This window comes from Mus pahari, chromosome 5 (genome assembly GCF_900095145.1).
Source record: "Mus pahari chromosome 5, PAHARI_EIJ_v1.1, whole genome shotgun sequence".
In the NCBI taxonomy this organism is placed as follows: domain Eukaryota; kingdom Metazoa; phylum Chordata; class Mammalia; order Rodentia; family Muridae; genus Mus; species Mus pahari.
Genome location: NC_034594.1, coordinates 166,555,507 through 166,576,600, shown reverse-complemented (window position 1 = coordinate 166,576,600; position 21,094 = coordinate 166,555,507). Strand labels below are relative to the sequence as shown.

General features: G+C 42.5%; 1 protein-coding gene across 1 annotated transcript in view; it reads right to left on the bottom strand.

Moving 5' to 3' along the window:
- The window catches only part of Plxna2 (plexin A2), a 189,158-nt gene that overhangs the window by 33,810 nt on the left and 134,254 nt on the right, over nucleotides 1-21,094 (bottom strand). Inside the window, exons 10-12 of the mRNA XM_021198674.2 lie at nucleotides 15,112-15,312; nucleotides 13,940-14,036; nucleotides 10,906-11,096 (exon numbers count right to left, since the gene is read on the bottom strand). Of these exons, the coding sequence (XP_021054333.1) occupies nucleotides 10,906-11,096; nucleotides 13,940-14,036; nucleotides 15,112-15,312 (489 nt within the window). The remainder of the gene's footprint in view (nucleotides 1-10,905; nucleotides 11,097-13,939; nucleotides 14,037-15,111; nucleotides 15,313-21,094) is intronic.

The following is a 21,094-nucleotide window of genomic DNA, read 5'->3' as shown; positions in this document are numbered from 1 at the left end:
AAAAAAAAAAAAAAAAAAAAAAAAGAAGCCTCTGTGGGTCTTCTGTCCCTGGAAACTCTAAAATGTCCCAAAACGGTGTGTTCTGGATGTTCTTCTTAGCATGTCAGTTTTTCAGAGGCCAGAGATCCTGCCTTGGAAGATGGACTCTTGTCATGAGAGGCAAGGGAAGGAGCTGCTTCTATCTTTTAAATGCATCAATGGGAGAGAACATGCTTTTAGTTCTGGGTTCACTTGCACCATTTTGGACTTGGCTTCCTAGAGTGCTACCCACCTCCACCCCAACCCCAGCACGTGCATGGCTACCCGATGGGTTAGACAGAGCTGTGTTGGTTGGTTTCTTTCCTTGGTTCTTTTCCTCCCACTTTTATTTATAAAAAAATCTTTTGTTCACTGCAGTTAATTATAACCTTTCAGAAAAAACTGTGAAATGAAATCTTTCTGAAAGCCTAAAAATACTCTTGTCTTGCAGGTAGCACATGAGTACTTAGTGCCTCTGGAAGGTTTCACAGTGCAGCTCCCTGCTGTTCAGTCATAACAGCTGTTTCTTCCAACATGGAGGGATAGTTAGACACAAGCTCCAGGCACTGGGCTATGAGGCCAGTCTTCTGGCACAGAGCTCTCAGAAGTATAAGTCAGTACAAAGAAGATGCTTAGGTAAATTATGAGCAAGTGTTATAATCTTGGAACGAATGTATATGTCAAGGATACATGTGGGTCCCATAGCAGCTGGTGTGCAAATTGGGCCCTCTCTAGATCATCAGACCACATCCCTAGTCTTGGAAAGTGCTGAGGAAGCTGAGTTTTCAAGAGAGCCTATTTTTTAGACTACATCTTATATTGTCATCACTTGGAATAGGTGGCACAAAAGTTCAGAGTAAATAATAACTAAGCAGCACACAGCTATGGGCTTAAAGAAATGCATAACTTAAAGTTTTGATTAAAATAAAATATATTTATAAAACTATGGATTTTCAAGATATAAATGAGCTGGTAATCATCTGATTTGCAGGAGAGTTTCCAAGGCCTCCATTACTGATGACTTTCAAATCTTTGTCATATGTTCACACCTCTCTCTTGAGCTTTCCATAGCCATATATCCAATTGCTACGGGACATTTCTACTTCCACCTGCATGTCTATCAGGTGGCTTAAGTTTCACCATATCTAAAAATAAACTCTTAATTTTTCTTCCTTCTACCCAAGTCCAATTATCCTTTCAGATTTTCTTTCAAGGTAAATGAGGTCACTATGCTCTTGGCCAGAAAATTTGCAAGCATCTTCAATAGTTACTTTCCCTTCTCCTGTCATGCATAATTAATAAGGTCAAAGTCCTTTCAGTTCTCACTCCTATGTATGAACAGATGCTAAGCAGACTTCATCATTTCACTCATTCTAACCAAAAGAGTCTCCATGTTCCTCCACATAAATCCCACAGCTGCCAAGGGTTATAGTCACTTGGTTCAGTGGTTGTGATCATTATTGAGGTGAAATCCCCCTAGATTATGGTCTCCTCATTTCTTCAGCTGTATCTTCTATGTTATAATACGGCCTCTGTGTCCTGTCAGAGATTAGTAGTTCCCATACTAGCATGGACTTTAAACATTTCTGTGTCAAGGGTGGAGAGATGGCTCAGCTAATCAGAGCATTTATTGCTCTTGCAGAGGCCTGAAGATTGAAATCTTATTACTCACACTGGGTTGTATACAACCTCTTGTACTCAACTCTAGCTCAAAAGACCTGACATCCTCTTATGGCCTCTGTGGATTCCCTCCCCCCAACCTCTCTCTGCTTCTGAATGCATTTGCTTTCCCTAAGTTCAAAAGTCAAAGAGAGTCAGGTTGCCAGTCTGTGGTTAGAACAAAACAACACAAGAAAGCATCCTATACAAGACTGTGCACCAGAATCTTCCCAGATGTCTGAGAAGAACCCAAGGCTCCTGAGTCACAAGAACCTGGTATGCACATCCTCATTCCTCCTCAGAACCAACTGCACAGGCTGCAAGAAAAAGGGTTAGTGGAAAAATTTGGTCTTCAGAGAAGGAAAGAAGAATACCTGCCAGGGCAACATTGCAAACCAGGCAGCTGGTGAGTCCCCAGGCTCCTCCCCAGTGAGTCTGTCTTCAGAGGTTTCCCCCCACCCCCCTTAGAAGTAGCAAGAAATTGCAGGATGCCCATGCTGTCACTTCTTAAAACCTCGAGGCTAGGTTTGGCACTTATGTGTGGGTCTATAGTGGCAATCTTTCTAAGTGTCCAGTTGCCTGCAGAAAGCTCAGGAAAGGTCTTCCTGCTCTAGAAGGATTAGTGGAACCTCAGAGGAAGGTAGGAAGATGCTAAGAGGGTAGAAGAGTAACAGTGAACCACCAGTGACACAGAATATACTCAAACATAGCTGGAATGTTGGGCATATTTGCCTATCTTAGCTTCCAATTTCAGATGGCCTGTGTGCTTCTGACTGCTCTGGGGTAAGGAAGTGAAATCTAGTACCTAGGCAGTGTCTGCAGCAAAAAGAGAGCAGGAAAAATCTAGTCTGAGTTTCGGAAAGCTATGTGGCCTTGAACATACTCATCTGAAAACTGATAATCATGCTGGTCTCAAAGGAAGGATGCCAAGATTAAATTAGCTGATGTTTGGAAAACTCCAGCATGTTAGTTCAGAGAGCAGGTCACAACAATTGATAATTTCCTGCTCTGTGCTTCCCTACACACACAGGACTTACAGATGACAAGAATGCAGCATTTAAGGATTGTGGGGAGCTAAGAGATGATATGAACTGTCCTGCTGATCTGGAAAGAGAACTTGTGGATCAAAGACAGATGTTTACTAACCAGGTGAATATAAGATGAATTGCTGGCTGGAGGATACCTGAAAAGTTCCTGCAGGTCAAGCTTGGCCAGGAAGCAGGTAGTACTGAGGCCAGGGCCTTCTGAATCTTATATGGAAACACACTCTGAGCTGGACATCATTCTCTGACTGACAACAAATTGGAACGTACTGTCTAGAACGGTCTTCTCTTTTTCTCTTTCCTTTCTTTCCAGTGTTTCTTTCCTTGGTTATTAGTTACTTGAGGCAGATGCAGCATCACACAATGAACTAAATGAATCCTTTCAGAAAAATAATTTTAAATGAGTGTCACATAAACAGTATGACTGGTTTGAGGTGTGTGTGTGTGTGTGTGTGTGTGTGTGTTGTGTAACTTGTTTTTCTCCTTGAGGTTTCTTTCCCCATTTAGAGATTGTGTTGTTGTTGTTATGAGGGTCTTTCCTTCCTACAGAACTCCATGTTGTTTTGTGTGTGTGTGTGTTCTTTTGGTCAGGCTCTCTTAATATAACAGACTGGCCTTGAATTTGTTGGAGATCCTCCTGCCTCAGCCTCCAGAGTACCACAAGCAGGTATTACCATATTTACTCTAAATTTGCATTTTAATGGGGTGCGGTGGTTTGAATATGCTTGGTCTAGGAAGTGTCACTATTAGTGTACTACTTTGTTGGAGTAGGTGTGGCCTTTTTGAAGGAAGTATGTCACAGTGGAGGTGGGCTTTAAGAGCCTCTTCCTAGCTGCCTAGAAGCCAGTCTTCTCCTGTTTGCTCTATTAACAAGTTTTAGGACTCTCAGTTCCTCCAGCACTATGCCTGCCTGGACACTGCCATGCTTCCTGCCCTGATGATAATAGACTGAACTTCAGAACTTGTAAGCCAGCCCCAATTAAATGTCATCTTTCATAAGAGTTACCTTGGTCCTGGTGTCTGTTCACAGCAGTAAAAACCTAACAAAAACATGGGGCTTTAAGTTATTCTATCATCTTGTCCTAAGATGATTGGTATCTAGTTCTAGAGAGGAAAGGTAGCTTATGCTTTGCAGGATCTAAAGGGAACATTTTAGGGCTCAGTCTAATAGCAATAAGTGCTAGCTAGACTCTATCAAACATGAAGTGGCTTACCCAAGCCCCTGTCATGCACCTGTTGATACACACTAAGCCAGAATAATGGAGACAGCAGTGTGTAAAAGAACATTGCATGTATTGGGAATAGATCATTGGCTGACAGAAGATGACTTATGGGAGAATTCTTTTTTTTTTTTTTTCCCCTTCTGGAGCCTCCAAAGCTTTGGGAGCCTTTGGTTTGGAGATTCACTCCTCTATATGCTCAGACCCCACCTCAATAGCTGTCAGTCAAATGGAGCCCTGGTGAGCACCCTAGAGGCACTTCAGCTCACTTTGTATCCTCTTTGAACTCTGTCATGTTTGTTTTCCTTTGTGGGTGCCATGACCTGGAAAGCAGCACAGTGATGCTACAACTGCCCTCATTCTTGCAACCACTAATTGAACATTTCGAGGGAACTGTGCCACAAAGCTGCTCAAGGGCAAGAGCAGATGCAGCTGATTAATTACAGCTGGGGATCTAAAGGGCTGCATGAAGAAGCAGAGTGGGAGTTGCTGGAGGTCCTAGGGGCTTGGCAGCCTGGGGAAAAGTGATTAGGCTGGCTTCATGCAATGATAGACTCAGGCAGGACCTGGGTAGAGCCTTGGAGGCTCAAAGTTTGGGCCTCCCTCAGAGTCAGAGGATCTTGATGAGAGATTCCCAAAGCTTGGCTTGCAAGTTAGAAACACTGTATTCTTTAGGACTGTCTCCTGGTTTACAGGGACAAGGAGAAGTAAAATAGAAACAACAGTCCATCATCTCCAAGGGATGGGAGATTTCTCTGATAATGATACTTGCTGTTTCCTTACTTATGAAGTGTTCAGAATGAGACAAATTGCAACTGGGGTTTTATATATTGTATCCCATTTCACAGGTGTGAAACAGCATTCTGTTGCATGCAGAATGACAGAATGCAGTGAATCTATCGAATATGTACATTTAGTTTTCACGCAACACAGTCTGAGCTAACTGTCCCTAACCTTGCAGAGATCAAGTCACCAGCTAGGAGTACCTGCCTTAGACTCTCCTCTGGTCCCTTTGTTCAACTCTTTCTTTGGCTGAGGCTATGCCTCCCTGTTTACTGGGAGCCCCATTGTTGGCTTTGGTGTTCACTGTTTTCCTTCTGCTCTCTCCTCCATTCTGTGTTTCCCACCATCCATCTTCCTTCTCCCTGTCCATACACTTAATTTGGCTTGCCCTATCCTCTCTACCCACATATGCCTGGCCTCCCAAGGTGATACTGAGGGCAGAACTTCTGGCTTCCTTCCCATCTTAGTAGAGGCTAGAAGAACTTAGTTTTAGCTCTTTTTTCTCTTCTGTTTCTAGTCAGAGAATAATATTTGCCTAAGAGAGCTTAAAAGAGATAGCAAGGATTATACCCAGGTCAATGTGGTGCTCTAGGGCCAAGCAGCTGAGGGTTAAGCAAAATACTGATGTAACATCAAGAAAGTCGTCACTGCTCATAACCCTCATCTTTAAAATGAGCTTAATAAGAGCTATCAATCAGTATTGCATTCAGTGAATGTAGTTTTTATTTTTCTTATCACCATCTAGGAACTAAAAAATTCATACAGAGGCCAGGTTAGCGTAGGGCTGAAGGAAAAAAATGGCTTTGCTCTTTATGAGCTTCCTATGCAGACGGGCAATACTCTTGGCAAGGACTTGATTCAAGTGTACATCCTGCCTTGTGGCATTGGATGCTGCCTCTCTGTGACCTGTGCAGCCCTTGCTTTGATCTCCATGGTGTAAATATCCACTTCTGAGGTTGCAAGAGAAAGGAGAGACTGACAGCAAAACTTCTATGTGGGAGGACGAAATATTCCCAACCATGTATTAGATGCTCTGTGTCCGAGATTGTGCTCTAGGAGCAGACAGATGGACTGCATTGGTATATGCAGATGTATTCGTATATAGCCAGCTCTCCTTCTTCATAATTCTTGCTCTGTTCCTGTAGTATAGAATGCCCCTGATAATAATTCCAACTGTATACTGTGCAAGTTTCTATTCTACTCTGATTCTGAAAACACATCTAGACACTGAGTCCCTAACAGCAAGTGATCATGTGCTTTTCCAACTTGCTAGTGCTTGTGTGCATGTGTTCATGTGTATGTGAATGAATTTATGCATGCATGCATGCATTCATGTGTGTATGTATGGTGCATGCACACATTCTCCATGATCACTAAGCTGATGAGGAGCTCTGCAGGAATCTATGAGTTCAATGGTGCCAGCTCTTCTGCCTCAGGTGACTCCTTGCTAGCGCTGTCTTAGCTGATAGTACATTCAAAACCTAATTGTTATCTCAGCATAGTGACTCCATTATTCATCCTGACACCATCCCCGTTAGCTGTTTGTTACAGTGATGTTATATTAATGAGGCCTGCAAATAAATGAACAGGAGATCAGAGTGCTGGCTGGTTTCTCAGGAAAGTTGGCTGACTTCTTTATTGGTAACTTTCCAGTGAGTTACTCCAGCCCTGGGCAGGTGGATTTTCATCTTTCTTAAAAATATGTGGTACAGCTGTTTGGCTAAATACTTACAACTGTCCTAGCTTCTCATGTAGTTCTGTAAAAGCATTAGCATAACAATCTCCTTATAATTATTTGGAACATGGAAAGCAGGGTTACAGGAGGGATCTATCCTCAAACTAGTACAATATCAAAATTATTTATCCTTAATTTTGGAGGGAAATATATACTGTTTTATACTTGTTATACTTTTATACTTCTATCTCAGTTACATGTGCCCAGAATCTCTATTTCATAAACATGGACTAGTGAAACTGGAAAAGTACTGAGGTTGAAAAAAAGGGAAATTTATATAGTTGTCAATGGAGAAATTGCCAGGCACCCATACATCCTTGGTGGGAAATGCAGCATGAAGCATATGGGTTTAGGAACACATGGGAAAATTCTTTCAGATTTCAAGTGTAGTAGGTTTCTAGTCACTGCTTGGGGCACCACCTCTGTGATTCTTCCTCTGTTTCTCAAAACTTCTGTGCCTTGTTTAGTTTGACCTCTGTCCCAGCCTATAGATGCATACCATCTGGGTTCTCCTGCCAGATGGAGATGCCTCAGAGGTCCGATCTCAACCCAGGGGACTGAAGGTTCACTTCTATCACTATTGCACAGGTAGACAAAGGCATGCCACATAACACATGGGGTAGGCATTAAAAAGACTATGCCTGATGGGAAAATATATTTGCCTTAAGCTCACATGTATCCCCAAATTCTTGAACTGTTTCCTCTGTTCATAGAAATGTGGTTGAACTGGATTGTGTGTAGGACAAAAATTAAGCACAGGTGAATTTAAGATTTATTTCAAAGGGTGCTGCAGTACTCAGTAAGTCAGGCACCTGCTGATATCTTCTGAGAGGTTCTGATGCTGGATACACAGAGGTACTTTGGGATGGAGTAAAGTGGGAAAGTGTATGAGCACAGGATACTCTCTTCTCCCAGTGACAAAGAGCCCTAGTTTTTAACCTCTGTATTACTGCTAACCAGATATGTGACTTTGGGCAAATTATTGACCTTCCCAAGCACCATTTAGAAGGATCATATAGTTAGTGGCTTATGTTGACTGCTCTGAGTGGTACTAAGGACAATATATATTCTGAAGATAAGGGAGATTAAGTATAAAGATTATCCATACTATCATATGGATATCCATAAATATCATAATTATGAGATTTTTAAAAAGCTATGTCAGCACAAAGGGATTATACAAAAAAGTTGAAAAAAATGAGTTGATTCCTCTTGAAGATTAGTTTGAAAAATTATTATTATAAAAATGCTACAGAAAAGAGGTTGTACTCTTTCAGGGGAGTATTAGAAGGTCTTCAAGGTTGTTTTGGTGTTGTGAAGACTGTTTAGTTGAGGTGGGGAGAGAATTGGTCAGTTTTCTTCACCAAGATGCTACTATTATTCCTACTGTAATTAATGATCTTATGGGAAGATAGTTCAAGACTGTATGTATATTGTATTTCTCATCGGCTTTCATCTTATCTTTGTACATAAAGGCTATCCTTGCTTGAAACAGTTATAGCTGTGCACATTAAAATTGTGACTTATTAAAAAATCTTTCTATATTTATTAGTTGGCATACTAGTATGAAGAGGCATCTCCCCTCCTATTAAATGTTTGTCTGAGCATATCAGCAAAAACTGGTAGATCCTTAGTCCTTTCAGATCTCCCTCTAGTTGGTTACTATGCTCATTTTAATGGTTCTTACCCAAAGTATTCAGCCTGAATTAAACCACAAAGAAACATCTGGTATACCCAAATCGAGGGACACTGACAACACAATAGACAACACAACAACAAAAATAACTCTTTAGTACCATGAAGGTCATTATTAGGGCTGTGGATTAAAAGACCACAGGGACAAGACAATGCCATCATGAAACATCACACACTGGCTCCCAGATTCCACCTTATATTGGATTTTGCATCAGAAAAAGATATCATTTGACAACTGGGAAAATGCTAATAAGGTATATATGCTGGATGATGACATTAACTCATTAGATCAATATTAAAGGATAATTACATAATTCTTTTTTAAGATGGTAACTTTGAAAGACCTGGGAAAAGACGATATGAATGTTCTTTGTACAATTTTTGTATGTTTTGTAAATTTGAAATTATTTCATAAGTGGCTAGCTAGAAGAAACAGAACACAACTCACAGATGAAGGAGGGTCTGGTTGAAGATAAGAGATACAACACCAAAAAAAAAAAAAAAAAAAAAAAAAAAAAAAAAAAAAGGACAGATAATAGTGACTAGTCATTACAGGCCTAGGTACTCCTGCCATATGTCCTTACCAGGGTGACATGCCTGAATGAATTTGGAGCACAGTACAGGTGTGTCTCTTCCCAAGAAGTCCTTTAATATCACAACATCCTCAATATGAAAATTACCCTTAGGAGCCTCGGAACACCTTCTGTTGCTGATACATTCATTGGAAAAATCAATTATAACCTAATTACCTCAGGAGGTTAATTAGCCTCCTGTAATTTGGGTGTCCTCTGTGAAGCCAGCAGCCTGTCAGTCCTCAGTCTGTGAACAGGGTGGGTGGTGGAGGCAGGGGCTTCCCTGTGAGCAGCTTGCCTTGGGGCTTATAGAAGCTCCAGCCAGGCTGAGAGCAGACAGACACCAGGCTTTGCAGTCCCAGAGCCTGTAGAGGTAGGAAGTGCTGATGACAGAATTTCTCCTGATTTAAGCTCCAGACACCACGGGTATTGACAGGCACAGAGACTGACAACCATAGCAGAAAGACATATTGCAAAACAAGAAACAATATAAGTTTTCTGGCCAGAAGTTGCCAAAATTCACTAGAACAGCTAAGACACAGAGCTTCAAAGATTTTAAGATGTTAGCTCTATGAGGGTAAAGGCTGAAGCATGACAGTATGTCAGCACTCTTTACAACATTCTCTTCCATTGAGAAAGCCAGCAGGCATGGTCACGTGCCACATCTGAATGTAAGCTAGTACTAAAGCCACTCCCTGTTTGGGAGCAGGGTCTATACATGTGTAAGTTAATCCTGTTACAAAACAGTACCATGATGCAGCAGCTCCCTCCCCTCCATATCACCTGCACTTTTTTCCCACAGACACACATGCACTTCCTTCTAATGGTCTTGTGTTCAATTCCTTCTCTGGAATTTTAGGGTCTCACTTTGGTTATTTGGGAGTTGGAGCACTTGACACAGAACCTCCTTACATGGAGGGGTCATATCTATCTGGTCTATACTAGCAATGGAATGGATATTAATTAAGGTGAAATACCACTTACTATATACTCTAATATATTTATTGTATATTGTATACTTATTATATATTATGTACTTATTGTATATTGTAGTATACAGTAAGTGGTGTTTTATCTTAATATATTATAGTATACAATATACAATATGCAAAATCATACAGATTACATAACTTTAAAATGAAATCTGAGCTTAAATGCTAGTGTGGCCTCTAATCTGCTATGTGAATTTGGGCCTCATTTTCCTCCTCTGTGAAATGGATCTGAGAAAACTTAACTTCTCATAGTTGCTATAAGAATTAAATATATCAAAGCCAAGCATGATAAATAAGATATCTGCTCCCTGTTCAAACAATCTATCTGAAGGTTACAACAGCCTTTGGTCTTGAGGATTTTGTTTTCCTTAAACTGAACTGAGGCTCTGATTGGATCAGAAAGGAATTCAATAACTTTCCCAATATTCCATGACACAGGAATGGCTTTGGGGGAAATGATGCAGAGATGGGGACAGTGCACCAGCTTAGGAAACATGAAGACAGAAATCATTTCTCTCTGAAATCATGTTTTGCAAACTGTCATGACACCTGCCTAGGCCCTTGTTTTTAATAGGGAATGCACAATTTAGGTTCAAAGAAAACTGACAATTATTGACTGGAGAGCAGTTGAAAGCAACCCGAGTTAGACACAACTGTGCCTCTCCAGACCACTCGTACCCAAGTAGTTGTTCTTTCTCTCCATATCACCAACTTATCTTCCTTTGCAATTTGCTATTTTGTAAACATCATTTTTCCTAGTATAATTAATTACTTTATTTATTCCCATGAAAATGCACAAAACAAATTGGAACCAAAGCAAAACACTGACAAATAGCATGAAGCTAACATATGGTCTCCTTACTTCTTCAGTCTCAAGTTTTGCACTTCTGAACTACTTATAGTTCCCCAGATAGCACCTCTGCTGAGAAAAGCTAAAGCTGCTTTCTGAAATTTTCCTTCACCATGGAGTCAATGTTTTGTCCCTACCTGGCTCAGTCGCCCTAGTCACACAGCTGAGCTAAGGCAGGGCACAGGGCATACTCCTGTCATTTATGCCTGTTCCTAGTCCATACACACAAAATCTTCTATCTCTCCATCAAATATTCCCTCTCCAGGGATTCATTCATAAGTATATTTCTTTCCTATGACCCTGGCTGTTCCCTTCTCTTTTGGAAGCTGGAGACTTACCTCTGTGATTTGGGGGTTGGAGCACTTGACATTGTGGCTGGACCAGTCAAGCCAGGGGCTAGAAGTGCTGGGGCAGTGCTGGTGGAGGGTACATCTGCGCTCACCACTGCACCAGCCACACTCGAACTTGTGGTCGGCCTTGAGGCAGAGACCACAGCTTTCCCGCTGGGCTGCACACTTGTAGAGATGTACTGCAAAGAGAGGGGACCATCATAGATAGGACTGCAGAAGCTCACCACATACCTTCTGTTTGTAGGTGCAACAGATCTGCCCCAACCAGAGACAACATTGGGGTCACCACCCTGCAAGAGCAAAGCATGGAGCGGGAATTGGGTGCCTAGGCAGTCATCCAAGAGGCACAGCAGAAAATAATGAGTTAAAGGTTTCTGCTCCTGGACTGAATCAGATCTGTGCTTTAATTGTGACTTCTCTACTTCCTAGCAGATTGACAAAGTATTTAACCTCTCCAAATCTTGTTTACCTATAATTATTATGGAGATAATAGTTGGTTGTGGGGAAGTTTGAAAGAGATGCTGCACAGTCAGTACTCAGCAGTACCTGTGATATACTAGATGCTATATACACACCTATTACCTTTTCTTTGAACTCTAACAGTGTTCTTGAGCTGTCTCTCACAAATGAGAGATATGGGCTCATTTCTTCATTGTAAGTTTAAAACTGAATGAAGCTCAAAAAGAGGTAGTGACTTTCCCACCTTACTATGGGTACTGGTCTCAAGCCTCATGTGCTGCTGATGTTGGGTCCTGAGAAGACAGGAATCTCAGTTGGCACCCTAGAAATTGTGTAGGTCTGGTAACAGAGTCAGCTTGTGCTTAAAGAAAGTCTAAGTGGCTGAAGTAGGAGGCATGGTAGCAAGTAAAGAGTGACTCCACCCTATTCATACCAGCGTAGATGAAGAATGTATTTTCCCAGAGAGGACAAACTAGTTCCTGATAGATTTCATGATCATTCTGCAAACATTTTGCTTTGATTTTTTTCCTAACTAATTTGGAGGCCCTAGAGGAACAAGCCATAAAGTGTAGCTTTATGTGTCCTGAGCTCAGGGCTTATTCTTTTCTTGTTAGTACTGAGAATTCAGAGATCCAAGTGAATTCTCCAGATGAATATAATCAGCTGATGGATTCAGCTTCTAGAAGTAGTTACATCTGTCCATGTATAGACTGATATTTTATCATTACTTGATAACTAGCATGTAACAACTATCTTCTCCACATCTACATTCAACTATATGTTGTAAGTCATCTAGAGATGATTTAGACATCTGTGGTTATGTGTAAATACTATGCCATTGGATATGGGGATCCTGGAGGTTCCTGGAAATAATCCTATGGTGGCTAATGAGCAATGACTCAGAAAATCACTTTTCACCTTTTCCAGCCAAGTTATCTTAAGCTTTTGTGACTTGGCTGTGTGCCTCTGCTGGAGGTCAGGTGTATGCCCAAGGGGAGAGGCACTTTTCATTTTTCCATAGCACTCCATGATACCTCTGTTTTATCTAGCTTCCCTATTCTAGCTGCACAGACTATTCAGCACTTGAAGCCCTAAATACTCTTATACCTGTGATCTCCAAGGCACAGGATAGGCAAAGGAAAACTGAAATTGAACAAGTATTTGTGAAGAATTTACAAATCTTAATTACATAGTCTTTAACTATGAGCTCCTTAGATCCTCAGCAAGACCCTGAGCAGTGGTCTTCCCCTCTTCTAGAGACTGTGTGAAGACAGTAGGATGTAGAGAGGTGCCACCATTAGTCCGAACTTTCATGGTTCAGTTAGAAGCTGAACTTGGATGGCTGAGTTTGAGAACTTGGGTATTTAAACTCAGTGTCCCACTGAACCCAATTCATGTACAGCTTTCTCTGATGCTGAGGCTCTGGTAGATACAAGTGGGAAGGTAGGCCAAAGCTGCTTGTGCAATCATCGAGCCTTGTCAGAAAAGTCTGATGTACCAGTCTAGAACTGATGGCCATTTTCCTCCAGGTTCTGGGTGCAATCTTTGGGTGCGATCTCTGGGAGTTAACTGATCTAACTTGGCAAGGAAAATATCTGTCTTCTAGTGATGAAAAAAAATCTAGTCTAAGAACAAGTAAAGACAAACTACCTAGACTGACATCCATCCTGCAGTCTAGGCTACAATGACTTTAATGATGTACCTGGGACAAGAACCTGTTTTCTATAGATGCTGAAGCACCTACAGAACCTGCTCTCCCCTTAACTGCCTTCTGCTGTGTGTGAACTAACTTGCATGCCAGCTCTGAAATCATTCTATTTCAGCACTTATTATATGACTCAGCTTCACCATCTATAGGATGAGAATAATAACACCACACATTTAGAGTTACTAAGATAAGTAATAAAAACAATTTCAAATAAATTGCCTAATGAGTGCCTTAATATGGCAAGTATTAGGGGTTGGGTCATTCTGAATGGCTGCCCCGAGGGTGGACCTGCCAGGGCCTGTTTTCTGAGTGAGTGTAATGTGAGATTATAGGACAAGAGCCTCAGAATTCCCCTCTTGCTCTAACCCAGCCCCATCTTCTGAGCGTCTCTGCTCCATATGTGAACCTGAGTTAGCATGCCAATCCCCCATTGGTCTTAGGACTAGAGCATAAGACTTACAAGCCTTCTCTGTTCTATGACAGTGACCAGGGCTGAGAATATGGGAAGGAGAGCCTGAGTGATAGTACTATCTCCATTTCTAGGGAAGCTGTCAAGACACTCTGTCTGCTGTTCTCCTAGGTTAGGTTCTATAGATATGCCAAAGTGACCGGAACCAGAGAACAGTACACATGAACAGGCAGCCGCCTTGTGGATTCTCTGGCTGTAATAAAACAGGACTCCCAACAGGACTCCTTTGATGGCTTCAAATGTTGCTTTAGGAGTCTCCAAAGAACCCTGCTGGCAGAGGGAGTGTGCTATTCAAGGCACAGCATCAGCCTGCTCTGATCTCTCCAACCCCAGCCTTTCCCAAGGTCATGAAAAGATCAAACTTGTACCTGGAAGCAGTTGCTTACCTTTCAGGTCCTGAGGGTTGTCAATAATGAAGTTGCCATTCCATACTACAGCAAAGTCCACTGCTAGGTTGCTGATGTCCATCCCATCATACTGGTACTGTGGGGACAGGATAGGAGCTCTCAAGGCTCTCTGTCACAGGATGCCAGAGTGCAAAGCAACTCCTCATGCTGCTTTTCAATGACACCACTGATTTCTACTCACTAAGGCTCCAGGAGCCAGCCTAAGCCTCTGGCTTAGCCATCAGTTAGGTTTACCTGGATTAGTTTCTAAGAAATAAAGGGCTCATGTCTTTCTGGGTATCTCCTAACCCAGCAGGAAAAAGAATGCCCCCATCAGGTCTCCTGTTCTGACCTCACAGAGGACTTTCAAGCCCTTCCCCACCTCTTCGGTGGCCCAGTTCCCCTGTGCCTCACTAAGTTTCCTGGGCAGTCCCTCTTTATGTCTGCCCATTTCTAGCCATGGGCTTAGCTCTGGAGAGCACATTACCATGGCCCTCCAGCTCAGCCTTCCCTTGCCTTCTTCCTTTGTTGTGCTCTCCTTCTCAGTCTGGCTTCCTGTGCACTTGGCACCGATTACAAATTCTATCAAATGCTTGTGACCCCAGAATCTGACAGCTCCCTGATAAGAGGCCCAGATTCTCTTTATCTCTCTCAGGCGAATTAGCTTTCCTCAACACCTTTGTCAAGCCCTTCATCTCTGAGCTGACCCCCCACAGTCGGAGACAGGGAGTTGGCAGATAAAAAGATCTTCTCTGGGCTGAAATTATAATTAAACACCTCGTGCTTTCTGTCCACCATTCTGGGTAGGTTTAACCCATTGTGGCTCCTAAAATGCTTTATTTCCTTCCTCTCCTCCCACCCCTTCCTATCCATCCTCATCTCAGAGAAGCCTTCTGGTATCTTCACAAATTGAATGCTGACAGGGTGCTGGGTGGGGTTGGTTCTTTTTTGACAGAAGGTTTCCCAATGGCAAAACTGTGTACTTTAACTTCAGATGGGTCCTGCAGATCCCAACATCTACCATTAAGGCTCTTTTGGAGCTCTCTCCTCTGAGACCATGGCTCAATGGCTCAGGGCTCAGGGTACTTACAGGATTTTCTGTCTCTTACAATATGGATGCTGCTTGTGATGCCACATGATCTAAGGCCTTGTCACACGTGTGAGCTGCTTACCGAGCTGTTTTGGCACTGCACACTGGAACTGTTGAAACGCAGGGCAGGGACCCGGTGGACAGCCCCTTGAATGCTGAGCACACACTCGTAGCCTCTCTGGCCAGACTGGGGTTGGGGCAGGTTTCGGGCCTTAAGGGTGATTGGTTTCACTTCCCCAACTGGGATCAGAATCTCCTCCGTGGGCACGAGCTGGGGACAGTCCTAGGTGAGCAAGCAGAGAGCTTCATTAGTCCTCAACTCAGAGCTCTCTCCTCACCTGAGCCAGGATAGGACATTCCTGTTTCCTGGTGGGTTACCCATGAGAAGAGCTGAACCTTATTTAAGAGACACGCTGTGTCAGTAGGGAGGATGAATTTTTTTTCCTCCTGCTGGGCTTTGATACTGTCAACCCATTCCACCAGCCATCCTAATCTTCAGGTGTATGTTACAATTGAGGTATTAACTTTCAAACACCAGTATGGCAAACTGTGGGTTTTATCTCTGGAGACTAAATGAAAGAGCCTCCATGGGTTCTTGTCCCCAACTCAGGCACCACAGCTCTGGTTTTATCTGGTTCCCCAGCCCCTTGGCCTTTTTACATTGTCTGGTGCCTGAGGCAGTTGTTATCTACAGCTTCAGCTTCTCAGTTCCAGCTGAGCCAGGCTTTCCAGCTTTCCAGGAGGGGGATCAAGTACTGCCTCCCCACTCCCCCAGCTATTCTCTAAATACTTGCTGTTTTTTTTTTTTTGTTTGTTTGTTTTTTGTTTTCCATCTCATTTCATTACCACTCGGGAATGCTATGCTGTTTTGGAAAACAAAACCCAAATAGGGAACTGTAGTAGGGAGGAGCCAAGAGAAGGATGTAAGAGAGATAGATGGGAGAGGTCAGTTTTGCTCAGTCTATGTCTGGAGGCAGTGGTCCAATACCACACTGTCAACTTTGTCCTCCTGCAGCAAAGATCTGAGTCTTGTTGCCTGCCCTGCCCCCTACAGGACAGATGTGGAAAGTCTTCACATGGAAACATTTTTTAATCTCCAGGGAGTTCTTGCAGGGACTCCACATTCCCTGTCCTTTGGAAATTAGTTCCTGAAAGGATTTGGGGAATGTATAGGGGCTCATGCAACTACAAGGTCTGCAGAAGGTACTGCTGGTATTTGCTGCCTTAGTACCAAAACTGCTGGACTTTCTACAAGGTGTGGACAGTCTCCAAGAAGAGACTGGATGCCAGAAGCCATCATAGGTTGTTGAATAATCACAATCTCTATTGTAGATCTACAGAACTGGCCAGCTTCTTTGTGTGGACACAACAGTCCCTTTTCTTTTTTTTCTCCAGATCCCAGTTGCAGGCCTATCATACTCTGGTCCCTACTTGCTTGTAAATCTGTTTGCTTTTGTATATCATAATCTGGACATACTGAACACATAGTTCTAGCATGCTGTAATCATGCATGAGAAGGAGAGAGAGAGAGAGAGGAAGAGGGAGAGGGAGCATGCATCTCATACTGATAATGCATCTGGGCCTTTGCACACACTTTTCTCCCTGTCAAAGACTAACTTCTTGACCACTGACATCTTCTTCCTGGCCCCTGTTCTACCTCGACATAATTAGATAGCTGATCATCTGTTACCCAGCTTTCCAGCTTGGCTCAGGAAGTCTGGCCTGACCCTTTCCTGCACTGTCTTCGGGTAGAACTCTGGGTATTGTTCCATGCTTGCACTGAATCTTTGGAGCCACAATTCCTGTGGATTTGTTTTTCTTGCTGTGCTGTGATCTTCTCAAAGACTGAGTCTGAACCTTTCCAGCCCACATCCTAAGTCTTCATACTGTGTGGTGGATACTTAGCCATTGTTTGCAGGAGAGTGATTGTAAAGGAGAAGATAAAGGAGTAGANATAAGAATTTTGAAGTTTCAAGCTGGGCGTGGTGGCGCACACCTTTAATCCCAGCACTTGGGAGGCAGAGGCAGGCGGATTTCTGAGTTCGAGGCCAGCCTGGTCTACAGAGTGAGTTCCAGGATAGCCAGGGCTACACAGAGAAACCCTGTCTTGAAAAACAAAAAAAAAAAAAAAAGAATTTTGAAGTTTCTTTTTAGTTCCAACTTTGGAGGTTGGTAAGAAATAAGGGAGACTTGAGAAGCAATTTGATTCTCAAGCTGGGACTACAACTAGTAGTCTGTAGCCATGGTTTCTGGAGCTCCATAATTACCTTACAGGCACAGACATATCTGTTGAGGAACATGACCATTTATACAGAGCTAGAGCCAGAATTTCCTATCGAGACCTGCCTGGAAGGACTAGGAAGACTTCCAGGGTAAGCTTGGCCACTCCTGGCTACCAGTCACTGCATAGGAAGACTCTAGCAAGCAGGTTTTCTGAGAGGGCAGGATCATAAGGAATCCCAAAACAGATGGGTCCCAGTGTAGGAGCCAGTTGCTCAAGCTGCCTACTCATAAACCTGCTCTTTACTGCTCTTTTGCTTTCATCCCCTGCAGGCACGTTTGATAGAGTTGTTCACAGATTTATAGCCAGGAAATCTAGGAAACCCAGGTATACCTCTGAAAAGAAGCACATCCAGCCAGCAGCTAAAAAATCTAGCTAGAATCTAACAGGCTAGACTTTATGATCGAAATAAGTCTGATGTATGTGTGTGTGTGTGTGTGTGTGTGTGTGTGTGTGTATGTGTGTGTATGTGTTTATGTGTATGTGTATCTATGTGTATGTATATATGTGTGTACATGTGTATATGCATGCATGTATGTACAGACTTAAAGGCAGACACACATATAGATAGATATTGATTGATTGATTCAGATTTTGAATCAACTGCTGTAAAAAGTTCTTGTTTCTCTAATGAGTTCAGAGAACAAATTTAAATTTCAGGAGGCCTAGAATATTATTATGTATTTTAAATATGTGAATTCACTGTCACTTTCTTCAGACATACCAGAAGAGGGCTTCGAATCCCATTACAGATGGTTGTGAGCCACCATGTGGTTTCTGGGAATTGAACTCAGGACCTCTGGAAGAGCAGTCAGTGCTCTTAACCACTGAGCCATCTCTCTAGCCCTAGGTCTAGAATCTTAAAGATATGCTTTTGGAAGTATGATGTCTCCAGTCAGCAAAGAAGACTATAGCATCCTTTATATTTTTGAGGACAAAAATTCTCCCCATATTTGGCCCTCAGTATCCTTGGATTCTACCTGCCAAGGACAAAAGATATTTGGAAAACAAAAGTTATACATATAGTAGATACACACAGGGTCCCCACTGTGATTTTTCTCAAATAAAGAAAGCAGCTACACATAGAGCACTGACATAGAGTGATAGGTTCTGAGTAACCTAGAGACCATTTAAGGTAGAAGACAAACTGTGTATGGTTTTATGAAAATATCACACTGTTTAAAGAGAAGGAACTTGGAGTCTGTAAATGTTCTGGAACCAGTCCCTGTCCTCTATGGCTGTGGAGTGATTATTGAATATGCTCATAAGTGCCAATGTGTATCCATCTTAAAGGATGGCAAGTCATAGGCAGGGGTTGTTCATGAGTCATATATTTTCAAAGAACAGTCTAGAATTTTAGAAAACTCTGTGCTCTTTTAGACTTTTAAAAACTAGTTTTATAGATGATGAATAAGCTCTTCCCTAATGACTAAACATGCTCAAGATTGACCTAGTAGCAAAAGGATGCACTGGACATTGTTTATTTGGCAGTTCCTCTGGGGTCAGATAGAAAAGGACTTTTCTTCTATTCCCAGTGTAAAGGAAAGAAGTGGTTGGTGTTCCAAGTTCACAATCTGCATCTTTGGAAGCAGATAAGATTCACACCTGGTCTGTGAGATGGATCCATGAGGTCATGAGTGAAGGACAGGAGTCGGGATAGAAATAGCCACGGTGAGACCAAGGGCAGAGTCAGAAGAACTGACAGCCAAGAACTCTCTGCTGGAAAGTCAATATATCTGGGGCTTGGAAAGGTAATAGGTCCCATCTAAAGCCATTCCTATGCCACTTGTTTCTACACACACACACACACACACACACACACACACACACACACACACACAAAATCATGGGATGAAGCGAGAAAGTGAAAGAGGAAGGGAGAAGAAAATGGAGAGGGAGGAGGAGAGCAAGGAGAGAGGGAAAGAGAGAGAATGATGTTTTTGTCCTAAGAACAAGAAGGCCAATAACCATAAATATCATTTTTGTAGAATATAAAAATGTTCATCAAAATTGGTCAAATACTGCAGATTTCCAAACAACAACCCTTAGGTCCTTTTATCTCCTCTTAATACTCCACATTGCAGTCAAGCCTCTTCAGCAGGTGTTTCAGTTTAAATGAAGGTGATCAGATGTCCTGTGTGAGAATGCCCCAGGGCCCTGTTAAGAGCCAGGGAGACTGCCTTGATGCCCATTCACTTTGGTTGGGATTCCCCTAATTCAGTGCTGAGGACTTGTTGGTCCTCTAAAGGACTTCTTCCATGTGGAAATGGCATTATTTTCACCCACTGGACTTCAAAGAGTGAGAGCAGCTAGCTTTCTGGTAAGCTAATCGGATTTATTTGGTTCTCTCTTCCCCTTGGGATGGGTGTAAAAAAGATATTTATGTATCTACATCTCGCTAGGCCTGTGTCAGCTGTGGGGGGAGATGAGCCTTCAAGGCTAGCAGCAGTACATATTCCTGTACACTACCTGCTAACACCCTGTTGCTGGGAAATAGCCTGTCAGAAAGCTCAGGGGCTCTAACTGAGGGAGGGTGTAGAGAAGATGAAGCTCAGCACCTTCAAAGAGATTGAGAGATGGTCTGGATGAAGTTCTGCTTCTTCAAGTACAAAATGGATTCAGTCATACCTGACAACTAGATTAACAAAGGAAGGATATGCAATGATTGTGTGGTAACAAGCTGTTTTAACAACTGTTAATATGACTGTTGTGTGTTTCTTGGGTATGTACAAATGTGGCAGAGTCAGGAGATTCAAGTTTTTTTTTTTTTTAAAGATTTATTTATTGTATGTATGTGAGTACACTGTCACTCTCTTCAGATACACCAGATCCCATTACAGATGGTTATGAGGCACCATGTGGTTGCTTGGAATTGAACTTAGGACCTTTGGGAGAACAGCCAGTGCTCTTAACTGTGGAACCATTTCTCCAGCACGAGATTCAAGCTTATTCAAAACCTCTTTGGCTGAGTTCTCACATCCTCATTTCATTGACCAACAATCAGGAATATTCAGCCTCATTTCTGTCTGTCACAAAATCAGCTTAATAATAGTGAAGACTAAAAGAAATTTATTCACAAACAAGGTAATGTACACATGAAAATATGCAATAGATGTAAGCTAGTGTACTCCTATTGCAGAACTGCATATGCTTCGGCCCAGCTTGTCAGTATTTCCTTGTCAGGCTTAAGCATGGATTTGGCTTGCAACTTCTGGAAGGATGTGTGTAGATGAAGATTTGAAGTACAGTCCTTCTGACTCTTTCATGGAAGTATTTCCATCTTTGGAGATAGATTTGTGGTGGTCCAGGCACAACTAAGCCTTCATGACCAACAGCGAGGCCTCAGACCAAAGCCATGCCTAAAAGCATAACTATGGCCACAGAGACCAATATGCTCACAGGTCCCAATTTTCTGAGAGAGCAAACAAGTCAGTTTTTCCTGGATGCTTAGTTTTCCATAGCTCTGGGAAATATCTCCAAGCTGTTGGCCTCTTGGTTACTATAGATGTCAAATAAGAGTTAAGTGAAACTGCATTCAATTTAGAGAGTCAACTGAAATGCCATCTGTCAGTGGATCTCATTCTTTAGCTTCATCTGGGATAGCACCCATGAACTTGAATTTCTAGCAAGTTTGCAGGTGATGCTGATGGCACAGTCCTGGGAAGGCACACTGAGAACTGTGCCACAGGTGCAGAACTATGAACACATGAGGCGTGACTGTTGCAGTGTTGCTAATCGGTGGTGCTAATTGGCGGTGCTAATCAGTGATACATTGCTTCTACCA